Raw genomic sequence first — 27,233 nt, 5'->3', positions numbered from 1 at the left:
AGGAAATCCCAGTTTTACTGGCACCCGCTCATATCAGATAATTTGACCTGTAACAAAAAATAAATCCCTCTCTAGTCCAATTCCACAGAGCTGGGCAATGACTGCCATAATAAAGGAGCTTTCTGCCATGCACTCGTTTGTTCTTACAACACGGCATCTCGTTTCAGTGGGAGCGTCAATCCGTTCTGCGCCGTAACACCACGGACAGGCGGCACGATTGGTTCTGCTGCGATTCCAAACCCAACCGTCGAGGGGAGGCCTTTGGGAGCAGAGCAGCGAGCCGGGCTGCAGGCTCCTCGGCAGCGCTGGACGGAGTTCGAGGAAGACTGTGTGCCTCGCCACCTCCCGTAAGTTAACGGTAGTTGGTGACTAACAGGAAAGAAACTTCACTGTGGTGTAAACACAAAAACGTTTGTCTTTGCCTTCCAGATGGGTTATCTGATTATAGTGCGTTCTGCTTCTTTAATTGTGTCGCTTCTGCATCGCTCCCTTAGAAGACAGAGAACGATTGTTATGAACCATGAATTATTTACTAGCTCTATAGACTGGGCCTGTTTTTCCACCCCACCTGCACTTAAAGGCAATGAGGCTGTTGGCGTGTGAGAACCCCGCCACAGTGGGAGGGGTCTTCCCTGATGCCCCTGGCGCTGAGCGCTTTACCAGCCGGGCACTTGGATTAACGGGGCGATCTTGCGGGAGTATCTCGTGGGATCTTGCAGAACCAACTTCAGGAAAATGATCTAATCTGAGCATTAGGGATAATTTATATCCTGTCAAGGCCTGGTTTCAGAATCCTGAGCTCCTGTATGGTCTCCACAGCTTTGAAAATGAGGCTTAGAAGCATTTTGTGCTGCAGTTTCTCTGTTCCTTTTTCTGTTGCTACTATTTCTCTTGGCTTTTTGCTAAGCAAGGTTAGTTTATGCTGCCATAAACTGATATCTCAGTTTAAAGCGATGAGCAGACTAAAAATTAATGAGCAGATTTGGAGATAAAGAGGGCTGTAAAACAGGGATAATACTTAACTGCTTCGCAGGGGGCGTAAGGATTAATGAGGTAATGTTTGCAAAGTGCTTTGAAGATGAAAAGTGCTAAGTCTGATTGCATCTGGTGGGTGAAGTAGAGGAGAATGAAGGAGAGGTTCTCCATTCCATCCTGTAGCTGCCAGGTCTTGCTAAATGTCACAATATATGAGGATCTGAAGGTGGTTTGTCCCCACGCTGTCCCTGGCACTTTGTACTCGGGTAGTCCCTGGCACAAGGTGGGTTTCCAGAACGACTCCGTGGTCAGTAGTCACTTCTCGTTAATTCTGCTCAAAGTTACTTGGTTTCTACTATAGTTTGCTTTTCTTTCATTCGTGCGTGTCTCGGAGGTGTGGTCAGTGAAAAGCCCGCAGAACCTGCCAGCTGAGCCGGCAGTCTGCACTCCAGCTTGTACTGCTCTTTCTAATCCTTTCGATGGACCCTGATTATTGCGCCAGCTCTAAGTTAACCCCCCGCCAGCTCGCTGGCCCCCGATCGCAGGCAGTACCGTTAGGCCGGGCCTGGGTTCCCCTGCAGGAATGGCAAGCGGCAGAGCTGTCCACGGCAGCGTCCTTCTGACAAGGACCCCGAGGGCCGAACACCGCATCCTTCACCCAAACCCACTGCAGAATGTCATTGTTCTTTAATAGAACCCTACCTGCTCACCTCATGCCCCCGAAACAACCCTTGTTCCCCTAAATTGGCTGTAGTAAGTTTTGTGGATCTTCCCCTAAAGCAAAATGGTTTCCAAGTGCTTTTTCCTTGCGGGAATCCCTGCGGAGCATCGCTCTCTGCGGCTGCCCCTGTGGGCCTGTGTAAGGCCAGCGAGCTGAGGCGCACATGCAGGGTTCTCGCGTCCGGGGCTTTCGGTGGGTGAGAGCTGGCCCCTTCTCCGTCTGCCTGATGCTCCGTGCTTGGGCGCGCCGGCTCTGTGATGGGAAGATTCAACATGTAACATGCAGAATAAGTGATTTGGGCTCTGGTGGGCTCAGCTGAGCCCAAACCACAGGGGTGAACCAATACTATGGCCTGGCCTTACAAAGGCACTCCGGTGGGCTTCTGCCCTGGCTATACTGGCGCTATCTGGAGGGAATCCTGCATCCTGTGACAGTTTTCACCGGAGCAAAAGCTTCCCTCCTCTCCCCAGCCCACTCCTGGTGCTGGATGACCTGGCAGCCGCCCCTTGTCGGATGTCCCTGTCTGTGGCGGTGGTGTCGCGGGGGCACAGTGGCTGCAGGGTGTGCGAGCAAGCCGGGGCAAAAGGCGTGCGGTGCCTGCCAGAGGGGGACGTTCCCGCCTGGGTGCGCTGGCGGGGGCTCGTCCTCCAAAACCTTCGCTCTCCTTGCCTCGCCCACTTGCCTCCACCCAGCACATGCTGCAGGTGCTGCTCGGGCAAGGGAAGGGAGCCGGGAGGTGTGGGGAGTGCCTGGCGCTGGCCTGGCCCGCAGTGACCCCCGTGGGCCGCAGAAAGAGGGAAAATCGGGGGGGGGGGGGGGGGGGGGGAAGAAAAACACACAAAAAAACCTGCGGGGAGGTGGGTGCAAAGCTGGGGAGGGAGGGTGGAGGCCCCGGGCGCCTCTTGTGTGGAGAGATGCTGGCCCGCCGCGGGGTCTCCACCAAAGCGGGCGATTCCCCCTTCCTTTGGCGGAAGAAAAAAGTATTTTGGGTTCTTTTATTTTACAAACAAACCCAAACCCCTTTAAATTGATCTAATCCCGCTCCCGCCGTGGTTGGGCCGGGCGGAACAGCCCACTCCGGCCCGCGGGGGGGCGCCGTCACCCCCTCCCCGTGCGCAGTGGTGTAGCCGCCGCGCCCCCTGGTGGGGGGTGGTTCTTCCCTCCCCCCCGCCCTGCGCAGGGAATGGGCCGGCCCGGCGCCGCCCGTGCCCCGGTAGCGCTCGCCGTGCTCCGGAAGAGGCGGCGGGCGGAGGGAGGGAGGAGGGGGCCGGTCCCTGGCGGCAGCAGCCGGAGGCGGAGCCCGGGTGTCCTTATCGCTGGCGCGGCCGCCGGCGGGCAGCGGGGAGCGCGGCGCCGATCGCGGGCCCGCCGGCCTGGGCGCGGGCGGCAGGATGCTGCTGTTCGTGGAGGTGAGGCTGCGGCGCGGCGCGGCGCAGCGGGGCCGGGCCATGTGGCGGGGAGGCCGCGCACGCCGCGCCGCGCCGCCGCCGGCCGCGCCGGGGGGAGGGGACGGGGCTGACACAGCAAATCCGGGGGCGGGGGAGGGGGGGCGCTCTGGAAGGTTCCGCCGGTGCCGGGGCCGCGACGGGGTGGGGGGTGGAAGGCGCGGCGGTGACCTTCCTGGGGGGCCGCCGCGCCGCGGCCTTGCCCTGAAGGTTACGCGCGGTGCGGGCCGGGGCTGTCGCGCCAGCTCCGCTTGGCGGCCTGGCGGGGCCTGCCTGGCCTTGGCGGGGAGCGCGGCGGGCCCGGCCCCGCGGTACCACACGGCCGCCCCGCGGGGCAGCGCGACGGCGCTTTCGGTCGGGCCCGGGCGTGGCGGGGGCGTTAAATACGTTAACTAAACACCCGGGGTCGGTGGAAAGGTGGTTGTTGGGCGGGGGGGGCGGGGAGGGCTTGGCCGGTGGGGCGTCCCCACCGTCCCCGAGTTCGGCTGCCGGCGCGGTCAGCTCGTCCCCAGGCGGGGAGGTCACCGGGGGGGGGGGACGACGAACGGACGCACGCACGCGTCTGTGTCCGTGTGTCCCTCCCTGAGCCAGACAGACGCCTTGGGAGGTGGGCGGCCCGTCGGCCGCGGCCGGGGTCTGCCGCCGCCGCCGCTGCCCCGCGTGCCGGTGCTTCACCCCTTTTACGGCATTTCACGGGATTCGGTGAAGCAAACCCAGGCGGCCGCGCTGCTGCTTCTTTACTCTTTGCAATAATTTTGTCCAAAAAACGTGTAAAGTGAAGACCTGCTGGGTTAATGAAGAAATGACTGAGAGAAGCCAGTTGAGTGCTAGTGGTGCGTTCATTCAAGGGTGGTGGTAGTTTTTTACATGAATACCAACCTTATTCTGCAGTTAAGAACGTCTAAAGAAAAAGATTTGGGAAACACCTTTCTTAAATTAATTGCTTCAGTTCTGAACTAAAAGTTACTTGAGTTGCGCTGAGAGGGGGGAAAAAAAGATGTCACGAACACAGAATGACAGGTCTTAAGATTTTGGTTTTAAAGTATTTAACTTGAAGAGGAACTGTTCAAGCTCATCGGAGCTGCAGCCTGCTGACTGCAGCCAGGAGCTGCGAGCAGCCAACCTCGTCCAAGGCCAAGCGTGGCAGAGAGGAGCTGAGCCTGCGAGGTGGAGGTGGTTGCTCCAAGCGGCAGGTGTGCGAGGCAGGTTCTGGAGTCCACAGCAGGGACATAGAGCAGTAGTGTAGTGGATGGGGCTTGGGCTGCTCAAAGGGAGCCGAGGCAAATCAGGAGCCTGCGAAGCCAGGCAGCGCGCGTGTGGGTGCTTAGTGAATCCTTTTAAAGTACAAACTTGACTTACTTTGGTTGCTTTGTCTGATCTCCTTTCTCTTCCGCTGATAGTCTGGCAGGTTGGCTTCTGTGATCTTCATTCAGGAAGCATCAATAATGTTTAATTTTGAGCTCCTGAGGACAATCCTGACTTTCTAAAGGTGCCTCTTCACTGCCAGCACAGGGAACTTGAGCTTCTAACCAGGTGTTCAGAAAGGAAACACTGTAGTCAGATGCTTGAAAGCAGACAGCAGCTTTTACCTGGGAACTTTGGGGTTGCCTGAAAAATAAAGTACAGAACCAGCTGGTGTTAGAAGTCCTGAAGCTTTCGGGAGGACTTGCTGTAGCTGTCAGCGTTGTGTTTTAGACTTAACTGAAGTGTGCACACGGTGATTGTGAATTGATTCCTTTGCAGTGTGCACAGCAGAATTCTTTTTTGCTTTAACATCTTCTAGCCCAAAAAACTTGCTGCACCGAGGGAGTGGTGTAAGGCTCATGCTCATTTTCGTGTGCTAATGTTTCGGGTAGGTTTTGTTTTTCACTTGCAGCCAGAGCAAGCGTGCTGTTAGCAATCGATAATTAAGGTGCATTGGGAATATTATTAAACACATTGTGAAAAATGTAACTGATAGTGGCTTGCTGTGCCTGCTTTGGGTTTCGCTTCATTGGAGTATGTGTTCCTAATTCAGTATATTAGTAATTTATTGGGAAAATTGAGATCTGCGCGTTTCAGGTGGGTGAAACGCTGCCCTAATTGTGGCCAGCAATGTTTCCTAGCTAGAAAACCAGGACTCTATGAAGCGCTGAGTATTGCTGGCCCTCTTTTTTATCAGGCGGGGCTTCCTACTTCCCTTTAGGTGACAAACCCCCCAGACTGTTGCGGCTCACACAGAAGCGATGGGCATCGCTGGTGCAGGCGAGGCACAACTGTGGCTTTGCTTTCCTGAGGGATGAAGGAGGCACCCCTAGTCCCAGGGCGCTCGTACTGGCTAATGAAAAAAGCATGCTGCATTCAGGGGAAGTAACTCTCCTGTGACCTTTACAGTTAATGTGTGTTTTGAGAATTACCCGGGGTGTTCAGAGCACCGAACCGCTGTTACATGATACCCTGCAGCCAGTTCCAAAGCAGTTCTGCATGTTGCTCTTGGTGTGACACCAGCTTTCTCTCTTCGGTTTGCTTCACAGCCCGGATAAGCTTTGAAGAGGTGACAGGTAACTGCGCTGGCACGTGCCTGAGGCCGCTGCAGGTGCCTGTTTCCTTACCTGTCACGTCCCCTGGCCAGCGCAATGCTTCTCTCTGCCAACCTCCCTTAAGGTTGCTGACCTTCGGGGTTTTATTCCCTCTGTTTACATTTCCACTTCTGGAGAATGTTTAGATTCTCACCTCACAAGTTTTATTGAATTCCGTTCTAGATTTTTCACTTGGATTCCCTTTCAGAGAGTCGGTCTGCTCCAGGAAATCTGTCACAAGCTCAGTGTTAAGAGGTTGGTGGCAGGATAATTTGAATTGCTATTAAAATAGAACAGTTTAAAAGAAACTGAGCACTTTCATTTCTGTTGGCTTAATTGAATCTGTTAAATGTAATTCAGACTGTTACAATAAGACAAACATTCTTTGCTGTCCTTTCAGAATGAGATAGGTGCTTCGATAGTCAATTCTGAGGAATTGCTCGAGGAGAATCTTTGATCCACATTTGCCAAAAGCAACGTAAACTAGAGGGGAAGCTCTGCTGAGGAGGACAGCTTTGTCAGCTCATGGATACCAGCGAGTGTTCCTAACCTTTGTAACTCTGTAAAGCTTTAACCTCATCATGAAAGTTCCCGATAGCAGCTGGGAGGATTGTTCTGCAGCCAATCAAATGTGCTCGTTATTTGTTAGCCTCAGTTAAATAAGCAAGAATTGATATTTTGGCCTTCTTCAGAGGAGCCGCTTGCCAGAATGGAGTAGCACTGCTTCTGGAGCATAGCAGGCTGTGTTTTCAAAAAGCTTATGTAAATTGGGGGCTTTTCATCCTCTCCAAGTCCGTGGTGTCTTGCTATTAAGATGCATGACATCAGGGCTGGGTTTTGCAGAATTGCATTGCATGCCATTAAGTGTTTCTAGAACAAAGAGGAAGTAGCCCACGCTCTGTTTCAGGTGTATGTTTCAGCCGTTGTATTAATAGCTCCATTCATCACTTTATCAGCCTGAATCTATTTCGTTTCTTAGCGCTTTTCGCTTGGACCTGTGATTTCTGAACTTCCGCGTTACCATGTGTGTCTTTCGGTATATGCTAAAGCGAGTAACATCATCTGCCACGCTCAGGATGGCTCTTTACTTCTGATCGCCTCCACAAGTGTAGTGATCTCCCGAAAGTGTTTCAGTTTCACTTTTATCATACTTAGTCCTTAAAATTACTTTCAGCTTGCGCTAAACGCTAACCTCAAAGGCGTAGGGTAGTGAGGCAGTGTTTATTTTTATAAAATAATGAATCATCTCCTGGATGTGTCTTGTCTTTTCTGCTTTGATGAAAGGTAAATTCAAGGAAATGGGATCTGCTGGTTTGCAGTTCTTGAGCAGGTGCCCACGCTGGCAGGTACACTGCGCCACGTCACAGGAGTCACCAGCAGTTGAGCCGAGTTAAGTTTTGAACTTGCTGAACTGCATTGACAGTAAGAGCATGCGGGTGCAACAGGTTATCGGGGTTTTACTTCTAAGGTTGTTGTGTTGGGGAACAGCTACTTGGAAAACTAAGAAGGGAAAAAGTACGTCTGTCCCTTCCCACTGAACCGTTTCTAGCTCTTCTTTCTGTTTCCAGCTATATTCTTCTGCAAACAGGAACGAAAGGGGGAAAACTCTGTTGCTGTGTGGATTACATCGGGGGGTGGGGGGGTGGGGTGTGTGCATGCATGCAGGTTTTGAATCCCAAAGAGGGCCTTGCAAAAATTGTGGTCTCTGTTTTTGCTTCTCTTGTGGTTGTCTTGAACCTCTCCAGTGTTTGGAGGCTTTTTGTTACTGAATTTGGGCTTGTCCTTGTAGCAAATAGCTTTGGAGCTAGGTGTGACCTTGGCAGAGGAATTATCTCTAAAGCTATTGCAACTGCTTCCTTATCCTTTTGCGTTTTGTTTGAAGCCTGGTAATAAGCCACTCCTTAATTTCAGAATCCAGGAGCCTGGCCTCTGAAATATCAAACTTCCTTTGTTGTGAGATACGAGCTAGGATTAATGACTTTCGCATTTTAAATTCAAGCAAATGGCATGAGTGAAGCAGACTGTCCTTCAATGTCTGAAGGAACCTGTTTGGAGGAAACTATTATTTGCTTGTAGGGTGTTAGGAATTCTTGGGAGGAGAATTTTTGCAAAAGCATAGTTTTCTTGCCTGTGTGGAGGGAGTTTGTTTTATCATGGTAGAGCGAAGGCCATTGCAATGCTTATCTTCTGTGCTGTTGCTGGATTATTGGTCTCCTCGCCCAAATGCCTTTGAGCTTCAGGGCAGTTCTCAGAAAGGGGCTTTGGAGGGATCTTTTGCTGCAGAAATAAGTGTTTCTCTGAGTCAGGCTCCAGGCTGGAATCCAGCAGTTTCTCCTGTCTGTCGCCACGTTTACCCTCTTACTCTGATGACGGTCCTTGTTGCCCAGTCTCAAAGTGCCACGATCCTCTTCCCCCCGTCCCCAGCAGGCTGTGATGGTGTGTATGTCTTGGCACTTCAAAAACTTTAATCTCCTTGGTTACAGGTTTGAGGAAATTACTAGTGAACATCGATGTGTGTAAGATGTAGGTAAACTCACGGGGAAATCAGGTAGTGCTCAGGTAAGTTCGTGAGGAAATCTGACCTAGCGTAGGTGGCGCTTGGTTAGTATAGATGTCACTAATTCAGTAAGGCGTTAGTTTCTCTTCCTTGAAATATGTTTTTTTACCTTCCTTTCTAGGAAGGGGTCTGGAGGAGGGAAAATTGCCCTTTCTGGTGAAAGGGGACTGGAGCATTATGACAGTCAAGTCTTTAAAAGCTTATGAGTTCCCAGAGTCCTTGACGGCTAGCCGCTTCCTCTGCTGATGTTGTCGGATGTCAATAAAGAGAGGTTGAAGGCAACACTTCTAATGGAGGTAGAAATGAAATACTTGGAAAATACCAAGGATTTTCCTGTTTTGATTAATGAAAAATCACGTGGGTGTTTAATAGCTGGTTAGATACTTGAGATGTGGAACTCTGTAGAAAATCACTAAATTCACCTGTATTGTCTGGCTTGACTTCTAAAGCATCTTTGGATTATCTTTTTCCTAATAAAAGTGTTCTGGTCTCTTCAGCAGGTAACATCGAAAGGTGCTGGCTTAAACCCTAATGCAAAAGTGTGGCAAGAAGTACCCCAAGGGAGCGCTGAGGCTGTGCCACCAACAAATGGCGCAGAGCACTCGTGGCAAGAAGCGGCGGCCGCGCAAGGGACTCATACCGAGGGTGAGATGTCGCGGGCCCATGTTTAAACGGTTGCCGTGATACACCCCTCGCTAGGTAGCACTGAGGGTTCTCCGCAAGAGTTCAGCGGTGAGAAGCAGCCTCTTAGTCTTGTCCTTGAGGTTGTTAGTGCTGATGTAGCAACAGGTATGAAATGAACATAAGAAAGCAGTACGTGGGTTGTAGAGATTACATGTCTGACCAGTGAGCTTTGGTTTAGGGATTGAAGGAGGTGCCCAGAGCCATGCTAGGACAGAGTACTTCAGCACGTAACAGGATTCAAGGGGCCCGGTGATGACTGAGTAACGCGCTAAGAGGGAAACGATGCTAAATGTGTAGAAATGGATTCATGACTTGTTCGCCATTGCTGCACTTTAGTATTTGCTTGACCCTGTGAACAGGAAATGAGATCTGAGGGCCACCTACAATCCTGGTAGATCACTGAGGTGCTGCCAAGAACTGTTGGACGGTAGCCTTTGTATTGGAGTAGAAACGGCGAAGCATCTACGGTCAGCCCCTTTCGGTCCGTATTCCATTTCAGTCCCCATTTTCCATCCTTACCATGTGGTAAATCCTGTCATCCAGAACTAAATACTCAAATGGTTTAATTCTTCTGATGTGGCTTGGAGTTGATGTGAAGCCAATTGTATAGCTGAGGTAACCCGATTTATGGCAAAGGCTGCTTAAGTAGGAAGCAGAAGATTCCCTGGAAAAAGGTTTAGGAAAACTTAGGGATAAAAAAGGGAGGATTCCGTTTGTGTGGCCCTGTCAAAAGTTTCTGGTTAAGTCAGCAGAAGTGAAGAGAGTACTGAGTTTGTCCGTTGGCTGAGAGAAACTCATTTGTCCCTTCCTAACAATAGGAACCTTGTTTAAAGATTTCAAATTTCAGACGGAAAGCCTGTTTTTTAGGTCTTCTGCCACTTTGGGGGATCTTACAATTTCACAATCGTATTATTTTCTTATCCCTGAGACCCTGGTGCAAACCAGAAGATCTTTCTGAAATTGGAGAGGTAGAAAGTGTTATCCAATACAAAGTAGATGCTGAAAGTCTAAGAAACACAGACTGAGTCTGGATGCCTCCAGTTACGGTGTTCTTGAGTATTTGTTTTAATGTTGGTAGCCAAAATTTTTCAAAAGGAAAATATTCCGAAGCTTATACTAGGTTTTCTGTTGTTCTTTTGCCAGGTAACCTAGAGATTTCAGACGATAGCTGCAAGCAATATGAAGTGATGTATTCCCCGTCTTGTGAAGCCACGAGAAACGGCACAGGAGTTGATGAAGCGTCTGCAAATGGAATTGTCCTAGCAACTGAAGATCTTGGATACCAAATCTATGAAGTGTCTGGTGTGTATTCAAGTTAGAACAGCACTGTCAGTATCTGCAGTCCTCCGAAGTCTGCTGCAGTTATGATGTGACTTGTAAATGCAGGGTAGGAACTTTGAATGTTCCCATTCCGTGCATATTCGAGAAGACCCAAGCCAGCCGTAGCGCTTGGCCAAGCAGGTGAAAACTGTGGGGTTTAAGTCATTTTGAGAATGTGGTCTGGTGGTCTTTAAGCATGTTGCATGACCGTTTCCTCTCGGTCTTACCCAGGAGGATTCACGCTTTTCTTGTACAATGAGACATGTTCTTGCATTGCATTCTTACCGTGAAACTTGAGATCTGATGGTGAATGTGGTACCTTTTAGGTGAAGGCAGTTCCACTGTGTCCACAGAAGACATTAGAGAATGCTTGAAAAAACAACTTGAATTCTGCTTTTCACGGTAAAGTCAGTTCAACTTTGTATAAACCCTTTATTAAAACCATTGACAAATTTTTCCCCTTTGTGGCTTGATACGTGCTTTCATCATAAAAACATTAACTGGGAGTGAGAGTTGGTTGCGATAGGAAACAGGGTTTACTAAAAGGCTGTAGAAACCCTGTGGTAGCTTTCAGCTGTTTCAGTCCTGTCCGGGCATCCTTGTCCTTTAATGAGAATCGAGCATGACATCTGCACTTCAGTTGTAAGATGTCGAAATAGCTCAGCTGTTTATTACCAGAAGAGGTCTCTTTGGCAATATCCTTTCTGCAGACCAGCGTGCAGAGCACTGTAACTTCCATTAAGTTGTTTAATTATCTTCTGCTTTGTGTTGATGGGCTGGGATTTTTTCCAAGAGAGAAGATCTGAGTTTTGGCTAGAGTTCGCTGTGAATGGTATTGATAAATACTTAATATATATTGGTATAATATTGGTAAATACTGGTGTTTTGAGGCTTCTGTAAGTAAAGTTCAGGATTTTTTATGAAACAGTTATATAAATAGACTAAAACTTATGTCTTTTTAGTGAGAATCTTTCAAAGGATCTCTACTTGATGTCTCAAATGGATAGCGACCAGTTTGTTCCAATATGGACAATTGCCAACATGGAAGGTATTAAGAAGCTGACAACCGATATGGACCTTATTCTTGACGTTTTGAGATGTAAGTCTGGGTGTTCGTTGTCTGTGGTAGCAGAACAAAGAAATGTATTAGTGTCTAGCTGCTTATGGCATATTGTTCTGGTAAATGGTGATGGGAATCTTGTTCTGTGGAGGTGTTTGAATAAGTCGCTGCTCCAGACTCCTGAATTCTAGTTGTGCTTTATAATAATCTGCCCCAGTAAGAGGCTACCCTAAGTTATTGCTAGCGGTGAAAGCCTTACTCTGGGAGTAAACCTAGTCTTCTGATTGAGTGAAAAAGTTCACTAGAAATTATAAAACTAGAAAAAGCTTATTAGAAAAAGTTAGCTGGAATTCTCCTGGCATACTGTCCTGTGCTGATTCTGCACACGGCTTCTTGTGGAGGCAGTTGTAAGTCTTTATTCTAACTTGATTTCCTTCCTCTTATTTGAACTCTTCCTATGAGGGCTCTGTCTAGGAGTGGTTTTATATCCTCTTGAATTTGAACTGAGAGAGAATTGAATTTGGGACTGAGCGTTTTTAGACATCTGAGCTGTAGGTGGAGGCAGCATCAGACAATCAGCTAAAATGTGCTGAAGATCTAACAGCCTGTAGCTGATCGAACAGTTCTTTACCCTGAATTCAAGAAATCTGGTTTCTGAAGCGGTCCATCGCAGTTCTTTGTTACACGTTGGACAATGGAGTCTGGTACTGCCGAGGTGTTCTGTGGCGCACAAAGTCCAGTATTAAGCCACCTTTTATATTTTAATTTCAGCTTCTCCAATGGTACAAGTGGATGAGAGAGGGGAGAAAGTTAGACCAAACCACAAACGATGTATTATCATTCTCCGTGAGATCCCTGAAACAACACCTATAGAGGTAAATAAATAGAAAAGAGAGATAAAAGCCTGGTGATATTTTTGGAAGGTATCTTCGACAGTGTCAAACAGCAACAGGAAGTGTTGCTTAAAAGGTCAGCTGGTATTCATTTGATTAAACACAGATGCTCTTCTTGTAAACCACATAAGTAATTTTTTCTGCCTGGATGTATTGTCAAAAAAGCCAAAGGGAACACTTGTTGTTGTTGTCCCTTCCCGTTATTTACTAATGTATGAAAGTGCTCTTAAGTAAACTTTTTTCCACCCAAAACTGAGCTAGCTGGGCTTTTCTGGAAGGAAGTTTGAACTGATCTCTTCTCAGATCCAAAAATAAAACCAGTTCAGGGCATAGCTTGGAATTCGGGCTGAATTTTTGTCACAGTGGTAACTTCACTTGAAGTCAGACGCCTGTTTTGGCAGCAAGAAATGTTACTAAACATTTCTCATTCATTGTGACCCAGTGTGAGCTGAGCTCATTGTGTTCAGAGAATGGAGGATAATAAAATTCCTACCGATATTTGGCTAAGAGAGTGATTTAGTTCTTTGTTTTTTAAAGTTGTAACACAGGGTGTTTGTCTACTAGCATTTTTAATTAGTTCTTTCAATGCAAACGCTGAACAGCTGCTTTGCCCTCTCTTTAAAATCTGATTATTGCAAAGCTGTCGCGTCGCCCTGATTTAGAAATGTTTCTCAGAATTGTTCTTGTCTGGATGACTTTTCTGATATAAAGCTGTGTTTTTGCTACCTCTTTCATACAGAAATGTCACCAGTTCTACACTGATCTTGATTTTTACTTACCAGATGAGCCTGCTACTTATTATTTGGGGAGCTTGGTAGGCTGGGCTAGAATTCTTGGGCTCAGAAACAGGTAGAGGGTAATTTGGTGTCTGGCAGACCTCTCAAGGGAATAAAAGAACATCCCTAATCAAGGGAAGAGTGCAGCTGAGGAGCTGGAGTGTAAACTTCTGTTGGTTTAGTGTTCCATTTACAGCTTAGAGCTAGGTCCCCTTAACTGCCTGACTACTTCTCTCCCTCAGGAGGTGAAGGCTCTGTTTAAAAATGAAAACTGCCCCAAAGTGATAAGCTGTGAGTTTGCTCACAACAACAACTGGTACGTTACATTCCAGTCAGATACAGATGCGCAACAGGTAAGGCTGCCTTCAACTGTTAACGGTGTCTCAATTTTGTGATTAGTTCTTGCCCTGCTCTCAAGAGAATTGCACACATGCTTCCTGCAGCTAAAAGACATGTTTATTTACTGATCCCCCTTTTGTTATTTTAAGAGGTTATTGGCAAGTTCTAGTTGATAGAGGAAAAAGCTGAGAAATTGTAAGGTTATAATTCTCTTGTCCGCCCCTTGCCTCAGTGCTCTCTGGCCATAACTGACATCTCATGTCCTGAATTTGAAGCGTTAATGAATTTAGATGGGCTAACAGGGAAGCACATTGCTACATTCATGTTAAATCATGTCATAGCCTTTGAGAAGTACCATTTTATCAAGATATTCTGATGTTAATCTTTTTTTTGTATCCGCAGGCATTTAAATACTTAAGGGAAGAAGTGAAAACCTTTCAGGGCAAGCCAGTAATGGTAAGGCTGCATTAGATGAGGCTTCTGTTTGAACTGAATTGTATATTGTTCCTATTTGAATGGTAGCGTGAGTTTTGTTGGGGAATGTAAGGGATCAGCAGTGGGATGGTTCATAGCACTTGCTCTGCAGGCTGTTAACTCGAATGAGGTCGTGGGTAGCTCTGCAATATTACAGTTCAGTGGCTGAGGTTGCTCACAGTGCTGCTTCCCCTGAGGTGTGAAACACGTTCCTGTTTCGTCTTTCCTTCTCCACTTTCCGCAGAATCTGGGTCTGCAGAGCTCAGGAGAGGGACTCGTGCCATCACGAGTCTCTAGCTTGAGTCTGCTGCGCTACAAATAAGGCTGAAGCAAGCTGTTCGTACTGTGAGAGGAACTGTCAGAACTGGAGTCTGGACAGTTACCGCTGTAGAAAGCAGTGTTTATCTTCAACCTGACAGATTCTCTAGCTAAAGCAGCGTGCGTCCCCTTCCCTTTAGCATGCTGTAAGAATGTCATCGCATTGATTTTTATCAGAGTTCTTATTTGTAAGCAGCAATCAACCTACTTTGTCTTCGCACCCCTTCTGTATCATTTCAGTAGCCAAGAAAGATTTCGTGTTCTGCTTCTCCTCTTCTCCCAACTAAAGCATGTGGTGCGATTTGATGTCTTGCAGGCAAGGATAAAAGCCATCAACACGTTTTTTGCTAAGAATGGTTACCGGGTAGTGGATTCCAGTGTCTATACTCAGCCAGTTCAAACACAAGCACAGTTTGCCTCGCCACTGTTTATGCAGCCTGTATATAGTCCTCAGCAGTACTCTATTTACAGCATTGTGCCTCAGACGTGGTCTCCAAATCCTGCACCTTATTTTGAAACACCACTGGTGAGTAACAGCTGATGGAAACGAGGGGAGGTAGCCCAAAACATGAGCAATAACTTGGTTAGTGAATCAACAGGGTTAGTGGGCTTTTCAGCTGTAGAATGCACAGGTTTTCTAGTCAGATCCCTCTGTGTCGTGATACTTCACGTTATGTCACGGACCCGATAAAGCAGGGCTGTCAGAGAGGCTGCATGTCTCACCATTGGCTGCCATTTATTTCAGGAAATTTTGGTCTGAAATTCCATTAGCCAGTAGCTATTGTTACTGGAGGAGCTTTGTAGCTCCTTGTAGAGGACTCTGATGCTAAAGTACACGTGAAGACCGTTAATCTGGTGGGGTTTTCTCTTCAGTACTGAGTTTACGACATACCCGGTACGGTAGCCCAGCATAAAAGTACAAACAGACTAGATGAATAACTGCCGAAGCTGATCTGATAAAACTGCAAACGTTTTTCTTTTTAGTTCAGCCATTGAGACTGTTCTGTCTGTTGCAGGCCCCCTTTCCTAACGGTGGATTTGTGAATGGCTTTAATACACCAGGATCATATAAAACAAATGCTGCTTCTTTGAGTATAGGTCGCCCATTCCATAGAAATCGGTAAGATAGCTCTGTCAGTTGTTTGCGCTCTGAGAATTACAGTATTGAGATCCTGCAGTGTTCCTTGCACTTGTAAAATGCAGTGCCTTCTGATGGGAGTAGGTTACTTGTTTATCAAATATGCATGACGTTTTTCAACTTGATTTATAAATCAAAATTAGAATCAAGGTGGCAGCTTAAGATCCTAAAATAACGGACATATGTGCTGGAGAGAGCAAAGGTAACTCCTTTAACAGCCTCAGAGGAATTTCTGCAGACAAATAAATAACTTCCTCTTAAGGTAACACTTCTAATTATGTTTGTTATACACAGATTATAAACTCCTGCAGCACAAATGTAAGCTTTTCCTGTTGTGTGATTACTCTTGCGGAGAGCCATTCGGTCTGTGCAGCTGAGAGTCTCATGCCCTGACTGCTGTATGCTAAAAATGCTTGATGCTGAGTCTTTACCATAATTTATTTGCTTTATCCCCATCTTTCCTGATAACTAAGGACTCCGGTATAAACACTGGGGAGGAGGACACAGCTTTAAATTTGCTGGAACAGTTCTCTGTAAACACAATGGAGTAGTAATCCGTTTGTGTGGGTGGAAATTGTTTTATTTGCAAGCTCTTTCACTGTATTCGGCATGCGGGCTGGTAGCATGGGAATTGCTTTTTATACCGTTTGAGCAATCGGCTGACAACTGCCAGTACCTTAAGCGGGTTTGTGATGCAGTTAGTTTGTGGCTGTTGGCAGAAGGTGAGCTTCAGAATTCATCTGCGGTGACTCAGCAGAGCCTTAATACAGGCTGTGAAGCTGGAAGTAGGACTCGGCTTGGAAGACTGGGCAGCTGATTCGGATAGAGCTGCTCAGCCCTCAACTCAGATCTTTTCATAAAGGGTTTTGGGGTTGTTTTTGCCTTAAATTATGCCCAAACTTAAAGCCTGTAAAACTCTCATGTATATGGGTCCTCTCAGAAGTGTGGATGCTGAAATTAGACAAGAATTGTATGTACCCAAATATTAACATCTTGAAATGCCCGCATGTTCACTGCTGCCTTGTAGAAAACATCGGTGTAATCCTTAAGCTTTTAAAACTCTTTTGGTTATATTAAGACTTTGATTTGTGAAACTTCAGTCATTGTGAAGTTACAGCTTTAGGGTCAAGCGTGTACAGGTTCTGCTGGTCTGTCTTGGTTGTCTTATCTTTCCTGCCAATCTTGCTCAGCCTTTGTGCTAGTACAAAGCTCTGTTTTTGCAGTAATAAATCTTCATATTCTGGAAGCAGACATAGTTCTGCTTCAGCAGGATTCCTTTGCAAACAGGAGGCTGCTAAGGCAACAGTGAGGCACAGCCTCAAAGGTTTGGCCCAGTGATGATCAAGTATCGCGCTAAGAGAGAACAGGTCCAACAGTCGGTTGTCTGGGCAGCCTGCACTTCATGCTTTTCCTTCTTTTGGCTCTCTCACATCACCTCTCCTTCTCTCTGCTTTTTTCCTTCTTTATCTTTCCTTCTTTTTTCTGCTTTGCTCTTCTGCCCAGACAAGATTGTGGCCTTCTCAATGACGGGTAAGATTATGAGATCTGAGGGCTGAATAATGACTTGAGAGTCTTCCATTTTAAGAACAAACTGAACAAATGGAAGAATTTAGTTAGCTTACCTCCTCGTCCCTATGGTCTTTGCTGAGGGGAAACTTAACCTTACTGGAATCTTAAAACTGGTTCTTAATGTTTCTGGAAGCTGTGAAGTACAAATTAATCTTTGTTCAGCGTATCTTCTCTTGAACTGCAGAAAAGCACATTTGGAGAGGTTCATCCAGCTGCTGCATTTGGGTTTCTGTCCTGGCTCATTAAACTTGATTTGTTTTGTCAGACAGGCAGTTAATAGTTAAGTACTGGGGTTTTTTTCTCTGTAGCCAAACATTTGTTTAAGCCCCTCATATTTATTTTGCCCTGATTTGTTGCAACATCCGTGTGGGAAAGGAAGATTGAGTCTTTGTAACAGAGAATCCGCAGTGCTGATATAGGTCAAATTGATGTTTTTCTATCTAGCCATCTATAAGGTAACTTAAAATGTCTTTGGTAAAGCAGATGAATTTGACCGCTCAAAATTGGGCTATTAAAAGGTGATTTTTTTTGTTTGTTTTTGTTCTGCTTTCTGGTTACACATGAAAAGCTGAAAAACTTCCAGCTGTTAATTGAAGGCTATGGAGAAATCCAGATAGTGGCAGAGCTGATATTTTTTTAAATACCACAGGATGATGGCTGAGCAGAGGGAGGAATCCGCTGCTGCTACAGCCGCATCACGTACTGCTGTTCTGATTTAGTGCTGACAGATGATGACTTGTCACTCGTTGAATTCTCCTATTTTACCTGCTTTTCCCCCCAGCTTAAATCCTCTGGCCAAGTGGGAGAGAACAAGTTTATTGGTGGAAGCTGGACGGAAACTACCTCTTTGTTAGGCAGTCTAGGGTCTGTGGCATCCACAACGTGCCTTTCCATATTTGCTTAGCTTAGAGAAAGCAGAAGCCATGTGGTTTATGGTCTCTTGAAAGAAAGGACCCTTTTTTCAGGCTGCAGGCCGCTCCTTGATTACTCTCTAAGAGATGATGTAGTCAATAGTCAAGTTGACTTCTCCTCCCGGGCAGGAATCCTACTTCAGCTGGCAGTGGGAGAATTTCTTCTGATTGCATGGAATGTTACCATGAGATTGTTTAAAAACAATAAGCATGCAAAATCCTCCTTCTGTCCTTAATTTGTGAGATGCGCAGGGTTGACTGCAGGAGAAAGATAGAGTTTTAAGGTCATTGCCTCGCTTGCCGAAGCTGGTTGGTGCTGTGTGGAAAAGACAGCGAGGTGCAGAAGTGGAAAATAGTCTAAGGCACCTGAATGCTGCTCCAGAAAACTGTTCCATGTTCTGGTAGGTCAGAGTTTTTCTGGGTAATTCTGCATTTAAGACACTGAGCCTTAACTTGCAGAAACACTGAGCGTGCACGGCTGCATCTATGTTCAATGGAAACACAGCTTCAATGCTGAATAATCAATAACTGTGTAAAATGTCGGGGGTGTTGTAAACTGCAGAGTCAGCATGGTGGGTGTTTGGTAACAGGAGCCGTGAGACTGAGATCTGGCGTTTCAAGCTCCTGGGGAGGTCAGCTCTCAGCTACCCTCGCCTTATCTGCCTTGTTCTCGTCAGCCTACGTAGTCATCATCTACTCCTGCCTTCCTGTTTCAGTTCAGTGGTTTTTGCTTGTGGCCAGATGAGTTTGTTCCTCAGGCTTGGCTCTGTTCTCCAGCTCACTTTTCCTGTGCCTGTGCTGCAGGCCCAGACAAATGGGATCCCGCCTGGGGTTCTTCCGGCTCTTCTGCCACCCCTAAGTTTTGGTTTGGCTTTGGGTTCCCCCCCAGTATCTGTTGGGCAGTGATCTCGATGTTTTCTTCAAATGGCAACACCTGGCAGGAGGGGAGGTTGCAAGAAAGCTAGAACAAAAGGGATAGATGGAGGTAAGGAAGAACAATTTCTTTGTTCTTGACAAATGTACGTAGGAAACACCTTCTCTGGTGGAGTTCCAGTGCTTAGTGACCTCCTCCTTTCTTGTCAGCTACAAATAGTAGCTGGTGGTGGTAGTTTTGCACCTTGTTCTTTCAACTCTGGATTACACAGCTGCTGCTCTGTGTCCTGCAGTGTGAAGCCTCACTTCCGATCATCGAACAGCTCGGAACATGCTGTGGAGGGTCCAGCTGCCGTCAGTACCATGCCAATGGGGGACGGACCACTGAACAGAACCAGCTCAAGGAGTTTTGTTATGGAGCGACATAACAGTACGTTAACTGGGCACCAAGACCAAGGTTATTCCCCGAAGGATTCTCCTACAGTACAGATGGAGCAGAACGGAGATTACGGCATTGGCAGGGGCAGGTAAAGAACTGTGTGCGCTGTGTTTTGCTGTAACACAGCAGTGCAGTTGGGACACTCAAATGACTTGTGAGCCAAGGATCATCAACCTTTGGCACAATCTGTATTCCCGTAAAGACTGGCCAGGAGGAAACTGGCATTTAAATAAACCAGGTGTGATAACTACTTCACTGGGAGCATGAATGCTTCCTGCTTGACTGTACAGCTATGAGTTACTCTGACAAACACCATGCAGTAGGACAGTGAGGTGTCTTTATTTCAAAATAACCACCTGATTTGTCCCCAGAATTAAAACAGTTGCTGAAGGAAAGTTGGTATTTGTATCGCTGTAAATTTAAGCAAATTGTCAGTTGGGGAATTTGATGCCCCTGAAAATTGTAAGATCAGCTGGTTTTATCTTTTGTCAGTTAATTCAGTGTTTAGACACCGAAAAATAAGTGACCACGACAGATATGTGAGAAATCAGGTGAATAAGTTTATTGCTGTAAAATTCTAGGATACTCTTCTATAATATTACAGTCTAATTGTCACTGTGCTTGTTCAGATACAATGCTCTAGGGAACCTCCTCCACAGGGAGAGAAAAGAGAAATTGTTTCCCATATTGGCTCTGTTCCAAGAGCGTAAGAGCTTTGACCCCTCCTGAAGATGGAGAACGTCCCAGAACTGTATCCTGAGAAGCGTCAGCAGGCTGCTGTAAATCCCCTGCCACAGGCTCCCCTTTGTGCAGATGAGTGCGCCCTTCAGCTACATGAATGCTCTTGCTGAGTTTTCTATTTTTTTGCCTTTAAAGGAGGAACGTTTTCAGAGGTCGGAGGAGACGAGAAGATGACCGGGTTTCAGTAAGTTCCGCTTCCCTTGTTGCAAGGAGTTGCGCAAAGTGCAGTGTGTTGGCTTTGCATTTGTTGGAGGAATGGCATAGTCCTCAAGTTCAGGTTATGCTGTGGGTATTCAGTGTTTCTAGGACATTCGGTGGCGCTTACTCAGTGTTTTTAAGGCTAGGCTCTATTAACAGGTATTTTCCTTCTCTAGAGACCTCAGCCTTCAGCAGAAACAAAGACTCAGACACCAAAGTTTGACTTGCTAGCTTCAAATTTCCCACCTTTGCCTGGCAGCACAGCAAAAATACCGGGCGAGCCTGTGCTGGAGAGCAGGATGTCCGATATCGTTAAAGGAGTCTGCAAAGAAAAGGTACCTGCTCTTCCCTCTGGCACCCACACGGTAGTATGCGTATGCTGTGTCTCCCTCCTCCCCTGCTTAAAGAATCAGTTTGTTAGAGCCGCATGCTGGAATGCTTTAAGCCCAAACACCATGCTATATTTGTTAATATAAAAGTGCACTGTCTGTCTTTCTGCTCTTGGATTTCCTTGGCTTTTTGTGGGTACCCAGCTGAAGCTTCTGCAGTTACGCTGCTGTAAGCTTGGTGCTGTTTTGGAATACAGCAGGCAAATGAGGAGTGTTGGCTGTTGAAGTAGGAACAGTCCGCGTGTAGTGCAGGCAAGGGCTTTTCCCAGATGAATCTGTTGTTTGAGCTGCTGGGACTAGGCATCGATACAGCCTAGGGTGATACAACCCTAACTCCTCGTTTTATCTGCTCTTTGTTTTGTCCATGTGAAGGGTGAGTGCCTCAGAGGCCATGCTCCAAAAGGAGTAGAATTCCTGTAATTGGTACTTGAGCAGCCTTTGGAAATATCCTGCTTTTCAGACGTCTTGAACTGGCATGCTGAGGAGCAATTTAAGGACATCTGTGGTCTTTCAGTATTTTGCAATTTATGCTTTCTGTACAGGAAAGCAAAGATTTGCTGCCCAGCTGCCCAGCTCCAGCTCAGGAAGAACAGACGCACAGCACCGCCCAAGAGCCCGTGACCAGTGTGAGCTCTCCAAGTGAGGCTGAAGCTGTGGTGTTAAGGTATGCGGGCGGCTTGAATCAAGAATATTAGAATTTGCCTGTTCTAGCAAAGACTCTAGCTGGTGTCCGGCAAGGTGGCAGTCATGTTTGTTGTTTCGTCACAGTCTACGGTGGCAGCTTCTCTCGAGGCCGCTAGATGGAAATAACAAATCGTGGTGGTAATGGCTGTACAGTCCTGTTCCGCAAACAATGCAGCTGTGACTTCAAAGAAAGTACTTTCTCAAATATTAATCTCTGTGTTAGTAGGTTTCAATGTTAAACTGTTGATTTAACAGCACAGTTCAGCCAGACAGCAAACCGGAAGAAGTGTCTGCTCAGAAAGATGTCCCAGGCCACGCTTCCCCACCGGTGTCTGTCTCTCCTGTCAGCGCTGCGAAGCCCCCAAGGACAAATACCACTTCCCCGTCTCCTAATGCAAATGCAGCTCCTGCTTCGTCGGTGCAGGTAAGGCCGAGAGCCGGGAGCGAGCAGGGAGCATGGGGAGCTTTCTCTTGGGCATGCCGATGTAGCACTTGGGACCCTCTCTCGTGCGGTTTGCCACAGCTGTGGTGTAACCGCTCGCTGTACGTGTTCTCACTCTTGTGCCTTGTGGGCCTGGGTTGTCTGGAAGAGCCCAGTGTGGTTATTCTGGGATGTAAACCTCGCTCTTCTCCCTTGGTCCCAAAGGAGCCACGCAAGCTAAGCTACGCTGAAGTTTGCCAGAAGCCCCCAAAGGAGCCTCCTCCAGTTCCTGTACAGCCTCTTAGGGAACATCGCACCAACATAGTTCCCCCTACCAAAAATGAAGAAAACGGCACACCCGAGAAGGCTTCGGAGAAGGCTCATGACAAGGTTGACGGTCGAATGAAGGATTATTCTGGGTTCCGAGGCAACGGGCCTCCCAGGGGAGCTGCTGGGAAAATCAGGGAACAGAGGCGCCAGTTTGGACGCAGAGCATCGCCTCAGGGAGCACCTCGACGTATCGGCAAGGAGCAGTACGTGCCACCCCGGTCACCAAAGTAACACTTGTCCAGCCAATTATTCTCTATTTAATTTGAGCTGTGAACTAATAAGCAGCAAAGCAGACTGTAGGAGAAAGAAGTATTCATGAAGGGGAATATTGAACTGGAGCGTGGCTTGTGTGGAGAAATTGTGGAGGGTCCCAAAATTCATCTCTAAAAGTGATTTCACAAATGCTGGAGGATTCCAATCAATATAAATATAGAGATTATAATTTTTGTATTTTTGTTTTTAATTTGCAGAGGGTTTCCTGCTTGAAATCAGTTTTGGGGTTGTGAACTAGCATTTTGACAAAGTGAAAGAATATGAATTGACAAATTAACCTGTCCCTCAGCGTAGGAGGAAAAGGATAAGAGAATATTATTTTTGAAAAAGGAGCGTTTCTGTAAAATTAGAACTTTTTTTAACCTATTTAACATTTGGCTTGTCGGATGATGTGTCTGCCGTTGATGGCCGTGCACTGCAGAGCCCGTCTGCAGCTGAGGTGCTTGGTCGGCGTGTGAGTGGAGTGAGTGCAGCCAGATACTGTTGTCATGACTTAGTCACTGATGATAAAAACTGAATGTACTGCTGTAGTAAACTTTGTGTTTCCAGCTTGAAGTATAGTCTTCTTGACCTTACTAGTAATTCATTCAGCGAGCTTTTCAAACTATAATTTTTACAGGATACTGGATTGTAGAGCAGAGCGCGTGGACAACAAAACTAGTCTTCTAGGCACAGTCGGAAGGAGGTAGAGGGGAGCATGTCAGAATTCTTAATTTGCCCTTTTTCCTCGCCTCCCTCTGAGGGAAACCTCATAGATTTGTGGCTGGTTGGGTTTTTTTATTTCTTGCTTGTTGCTTTCTCTAATCTCTTTGTTACAGGCTTTTGTGCATTTATCTTGGTATGTTTTCCTGCGGCAGGCCCAGTGTAGCATTGACGGGTGGCTACACGGTACACGATGTTAGCTTCACGAGTAAGGAGCCTGGAATTCCAGCTGCAGGCGTGGAATTCTGCCGTGCCAGGGGAACTCTGGGCACGGAGTTCTGTGTGCCCCGCCAGCGTTAGAGTGACGTCTCTGAACGGCTAGCAGATGGGAGACGTGGCTGGGTGTTGGATGTGCTGACCTATCTTTGTGTTCTGGAGTAGGGTATTGGATGCTGTATGCTAGAAATCAGGGTTTGTATCTACTGGGAACTCACTGTTTACAGGTGATGTAGTAGCAACTGACTTCTTTAACTGTCTAAAGTGGAACTAAAGGTAAAGAGTTAAACAAAAGCCCTCGTGATCAGAGAAGCTACTTGAAAGGTAGCATCTTGCTTTCATATAGCCTAGCCGTATGCTGACAAAATTTGCAACACTATTGTGTAGTAAGTGGTTAAGTTTAAAGGTGATTACAGTAATGACTGAACTAGGAAAATTCAGTGCATTAATCTGCCAAAATCAGCATGCCAGGGTTCAAAGTTCTGTATAAAGTGTTAGGGAAAAGTAGCTTCCAGCAGGAAGAATCACACCTTTTTTTTTTTCTTTTTTTCGTGACTAGCAAGTGTACAAATTTAAAGTCGTAAGTTGTGAACACTGGAAAACTCAATTGTGATATATACCGTAAACATCTTAGTAATATATGCTAGTGTTGCCATTAGAATGAATGTAAGTGGCAGTTAAAATAACTGTGAAAATTTTCATCTTCTGATTTCTTAGCCAGATAACCCGTGGCGACTTCTTACTCAGTAGGCATTCTCTATCAACTGCTTTGAGAACACTCATATCTATTTTTATAAATATATATATAAAGCCAGAGTTGTCATTTCTCTAACTTATTATTCAGCTTGGCAATTGCTTTGATTTGATTCATAACACAATATAATGTATTTATGCAGTTAACTGTTCATTTCTACGCATGTTATATATATACACATATATATTAAAAAAAAAACCAAAATCATTATTCACTTTTAAACTACCTGTACTGGGTTTGGGAGGTTTTTTTAATTTAGTAAAAAAATCGTTGATCACATCTACAGTTTAGGGATGCGTACAGAGCCCTTCGCCGTTCATTTCAATAACGCTATGTTTGTTGGAATGATAGAGAAGCTGAAATATTTAAGTGTTCTGAAATGAAATGAGTTCAAAGTTAATTTTTAATCACTTTAAAGGCTATAAACGATTACTGCAGTCAAACTGGAAAAAAACAAAGCTGTGTGATAGTCACAGATATTTAGGATAGATGTGCGCTGTCATTGCAAAGCTGAGTAAGTGCGGGGCTGCTGATAGCTGCCGTAAGCTGTCGCTGTTCAGAGGAGTCGTCTGGGGAGAGGCTCGTGCAGATGCTGGTCTCTGGCCTCTGCGGTAAAGGCAGCGTGCTAATTCGGGTCCGCGCAGGCGTCCGCGCGCCGTGCAGTGCGCAGAGTAACCTTGTAGCGCTGAAAGCATCTGCATTTTTAACCGTTGTGAAATATAACTTCTTCATTTATTAGATGTGGAAAAGAAAAACCCCAAACTGCAGCTCAACCTTGCTTGTGAGGCGATTGGAAAAACTCGACCGCAGAAAGGATGCTTTGTACGTCCTGGGCGTGCATTTTCCAGCAGCAGATTGTGGCTCTTGCACAGTGTATGCAAATAAGTCTGTAAAGCTGTCGGCTCTTTCCAGCATATTCAAACTTTTATCAGATTAGGGCGCTCATAATTATTTATTTAAAACCTGTGTGCAAGGATTTAACAGTAGCGTTTCCCTTCTCCCCCTTCCCCCACCGCCATTTATAACTGTGGTTTTGGGCTTTTTTTTTTTTTTCCCTTTCTGTTCTTTCAGGGGTGGGGAGGGAATAACCAAGTAAATATAACGGCTGTGAAAACCATAGTTTTGTGTGCAAGTTCCCCTGCAGTACTCGTATTGCATGGCAAACATAGAACTTAGACGGGCTAGCTGCTACATTCTCATCCCCATACGGACTCAGGCAAGCTGCTGTGCCTCTGCCCGCCGAGTTTGCCTGTTCCGCCAGGCTGGGGGAGCCGGGGACGAAGCGATCCTTTGGGAGCCAGGCTGCTGGTACGGCTCGTTGATTTCGTGTGAGCATCAGCAGAGGTGAAGCTGTCCCTTGTTCAACAGCGATGGTCAGCGTGAAGCGACAGTTCTCTGTGGTCCCTTCTCGGTAGCTTACCGCGTGACGTAAAGACAAATTTTCCTACTCTGTTGATATTAAATACCAGAAGGTGCAAATCACACGTAACTTTTAGTTTTATGAACTGTGACTTGTTTTCAGAATTGTTGACTTTTGTTGGCTACAGAAGTATACTTCCCCAATTAAGTTCTTTTCCAAATTGTTGTGCATGGGAAAGATTGGGCCACTCTCTGGTACCTCTGCCAGGGAGTGAAGAGAGAAGTGTTTATTTGCATGTGATAGTAAAATTAAAAGTGCAAAAAAAATTATTTCTTTTTATTTCTAAAATTAAGTTAGTTTTATAGTATCTTACATTCCTGCTATCTTTGTGGTTTTTTTTTTTTAAAAAAAAAAGTTAGCCTGGCACAGTTTTAGCAGTAGGTTTGGGAAAAAAAAGAAAAAAAGAAAAAAAAGTAACCCACTCTATTAACCAGAAGAGAAAGATGATACTGTGGCAGATCAGTAGCAAATAAGTGACTTAATCGATGCTTTACTGTAGTTAAATAGCTATGGCCTTACTACTTTGTCAATATCAGCTTAATTGTCTTGAAAATGTCCGCTATTTTTACTGTTACCCAAGTGAATGTTCACCTGGGGTAAAATATCTGGTATGTACAGATGATATTTTAAATTTGTAAAATGCGCCATTGTATTACAGACGATGCAACAGAAATGCACTTCGGGGGGAAATTGCTTCTGATAAGTTTTTTTGTAAATCCTTGATTACTACAGATATGCAATAGAATTTTTGTTTCTAATTTTGATATTTCCTTCTGAAACATAAGATCGTTGCCATTAATCTGAATGATTTATCATGCTCTTCTTTGTGTGTATATATTACATATAGTCTGAGCTTCCTTTAGGATGGTACATAATTTTGGTTTGTTGTAGTATTTTAGTTGGCTCTTCTCTTAAGTGCCTTTAGCGTAGGCACTTCAAGAGGTTAAATGAGTCTGTTATTAATGTACAGTTGGGAGGACTTGAAATGGAGTTAAAGCAACTTATTTCTGAAAAAATCCATCTGCAAACTAACCTGTAACAACTTTAAAATTTTATATTTAAGAACCAGAGGTTTATTTTTATGGAGCTTCAGTTATGGATACAGTTTCCAAAAATGCAACTTCAAATGTAAACAGACTGTGCATAAATGGTTTTTGTTCTAATTTTTATAGAATACAAAATACTCAGATAATATATTGAGCTCAAGTTACTACAGACATCTTGTTCCTCCCGGATGAATCCAGCTTCCCCTTGGCATTTATGATCTTTCTTCAAAGTGGTAGGGCTTCAGTGAAAGGAGAGAAAAAAAAAAAAAAAGCAACCTATCTGGCTTCTATACTTTGTCTGTCCTGGTATATTCCTGTTGTCAAAACTGTCCAAAACGAATTTTGTGTAAAGTAGGTTCATGCTTTAAATGTTAAAATGATAATACATGTATTTGTATTTGTTTTTGACATTGCCAAGGTGCTATGGGAAATTGAAATAACAGTTAGAAAAATAAAGCTGATTTAAAAGAGAAAAAAAAAAAACCAAACAAAACACCAAAAACCCCCAAGCTCTTACGTGCCTGTGTCGCTGTTGTGTTGTAGATCTCTTTTCCTCCGGCTGCCTCGCGTCGTCCTTGGCCAGCGTGCCATTGCTGTAGCCCCTTTTCATCCCTCGTTGGCCTTTTGCCCCTGCTCTGGCCCGCGCTGCTGGAGGAGGCGGTAGGGCCGCGGGCCCCGGGGAAGGCCTAGAGCAGCGCCCCGCCAGCCCCGCCAGGCTCTGCGTCACCCCGCTCTCCCCGGGGAGCTGGCGCGGGCACCTGCCTCGGCCTGACCGGAGAAGCCGGGTTTGAGGTAAATTCCTGCTTAAACGGCACAGACAGAAAATGCTTTTTTGGGGTGGTTCGGTGAGGTGCTCCCAGCTGCGTCTGGAGCGCGGTTTGGGGTGGCTGGGGGCACCGCAGCTGTTCTTTGCCCTTCTCCGAGGCGTTCGCCGCTGAAGGAGAGGGGTGACCCCCTGAGGGGAGCGCGGGAAGGGGCGCGGGCGCGTGCCCTCTGAGGGGGTGCGGCT

The 27,233-nt window shown here is 46.2% G+C and overlaps 1 protein-coding gene across 4 annotated transcripts; it reads left to right on the top strand.

The window, feature by feature from the left end:
- Window positions 1-170: 170 nt before the first annotated feature.
- LARP4 (La ribonucleoprotein 4) lies at window positions 171-26,733 on the top strand. Of its 4 annotated transcripts, XM_064474545.1 has the most exons (17): window positions 2,947-3,105; window positions 8,378-8,552; window positions 8,754-8,901; window positions 10,084-10,242; window positions 10,587-10,662; window positions 11,223-11,359; window positions 12,092-12,195; window positions 13,232-13,342; window positions 13,731-13,784; window positions 14,437-14,646; window positions 15,137-15,240; window positions 18,905-19,138; window positions 19,927-19,975; window positions 20,166-20,324; window positions 20,921-21,042; window positions 21,318-21,486; window positions 21,709-26,733. In XM_064474545.1, exons 2-17 carry the CDS (start codon window positions 8,502-8,504, stop codon window positions 22,042-22,044), a joined length of 2,223 nt encoding a protein of 740 aa, XP_064330615.1. In that variant the 5' UTR covers window positions 2,947-3,105; window positions 8,378-8,501; the 3' UTR covers window positions 22,045-26,733. The 4 variants fall into 4 exon arrangements, with proteins under 4 accessions (XP_064330614.1, XP_064330617.1, XP_064330616.1 ...); XM_064474544.1 differs by lacking the exons at window positions 2,947-3,105; window positions 8,378-8,552 and adding an exon at window positions 171-347; XM_064474547.1 differs by lacking the exon at window positions 8,378-8,552 and having other exon boundaries at window positions 2,946-3,105; window positions 8,757-8,901.
- The last annotated feature ends 500 nt before the right edge of the window (window positions 26,734-27,233 follow it).

Source organism: Phalacrocorax carbo, chromosome 27 (assembly GCF_963921805.1).
Source record: "Phalacrocorax carbo chromosome 27, bPhaCar2.1, whole genome shotgun sequence".
NCBI lineage: Eukaryota > Metazoa > Chordata > Aves > Suliformes > Phalacrocoracidae > Phalacrocorax > Phalacrocorax carbo.
Note: the sequence above shows the minus strand (reverse complement) of the source record. Positions and strands in the feature narration are given on the sequence as shown.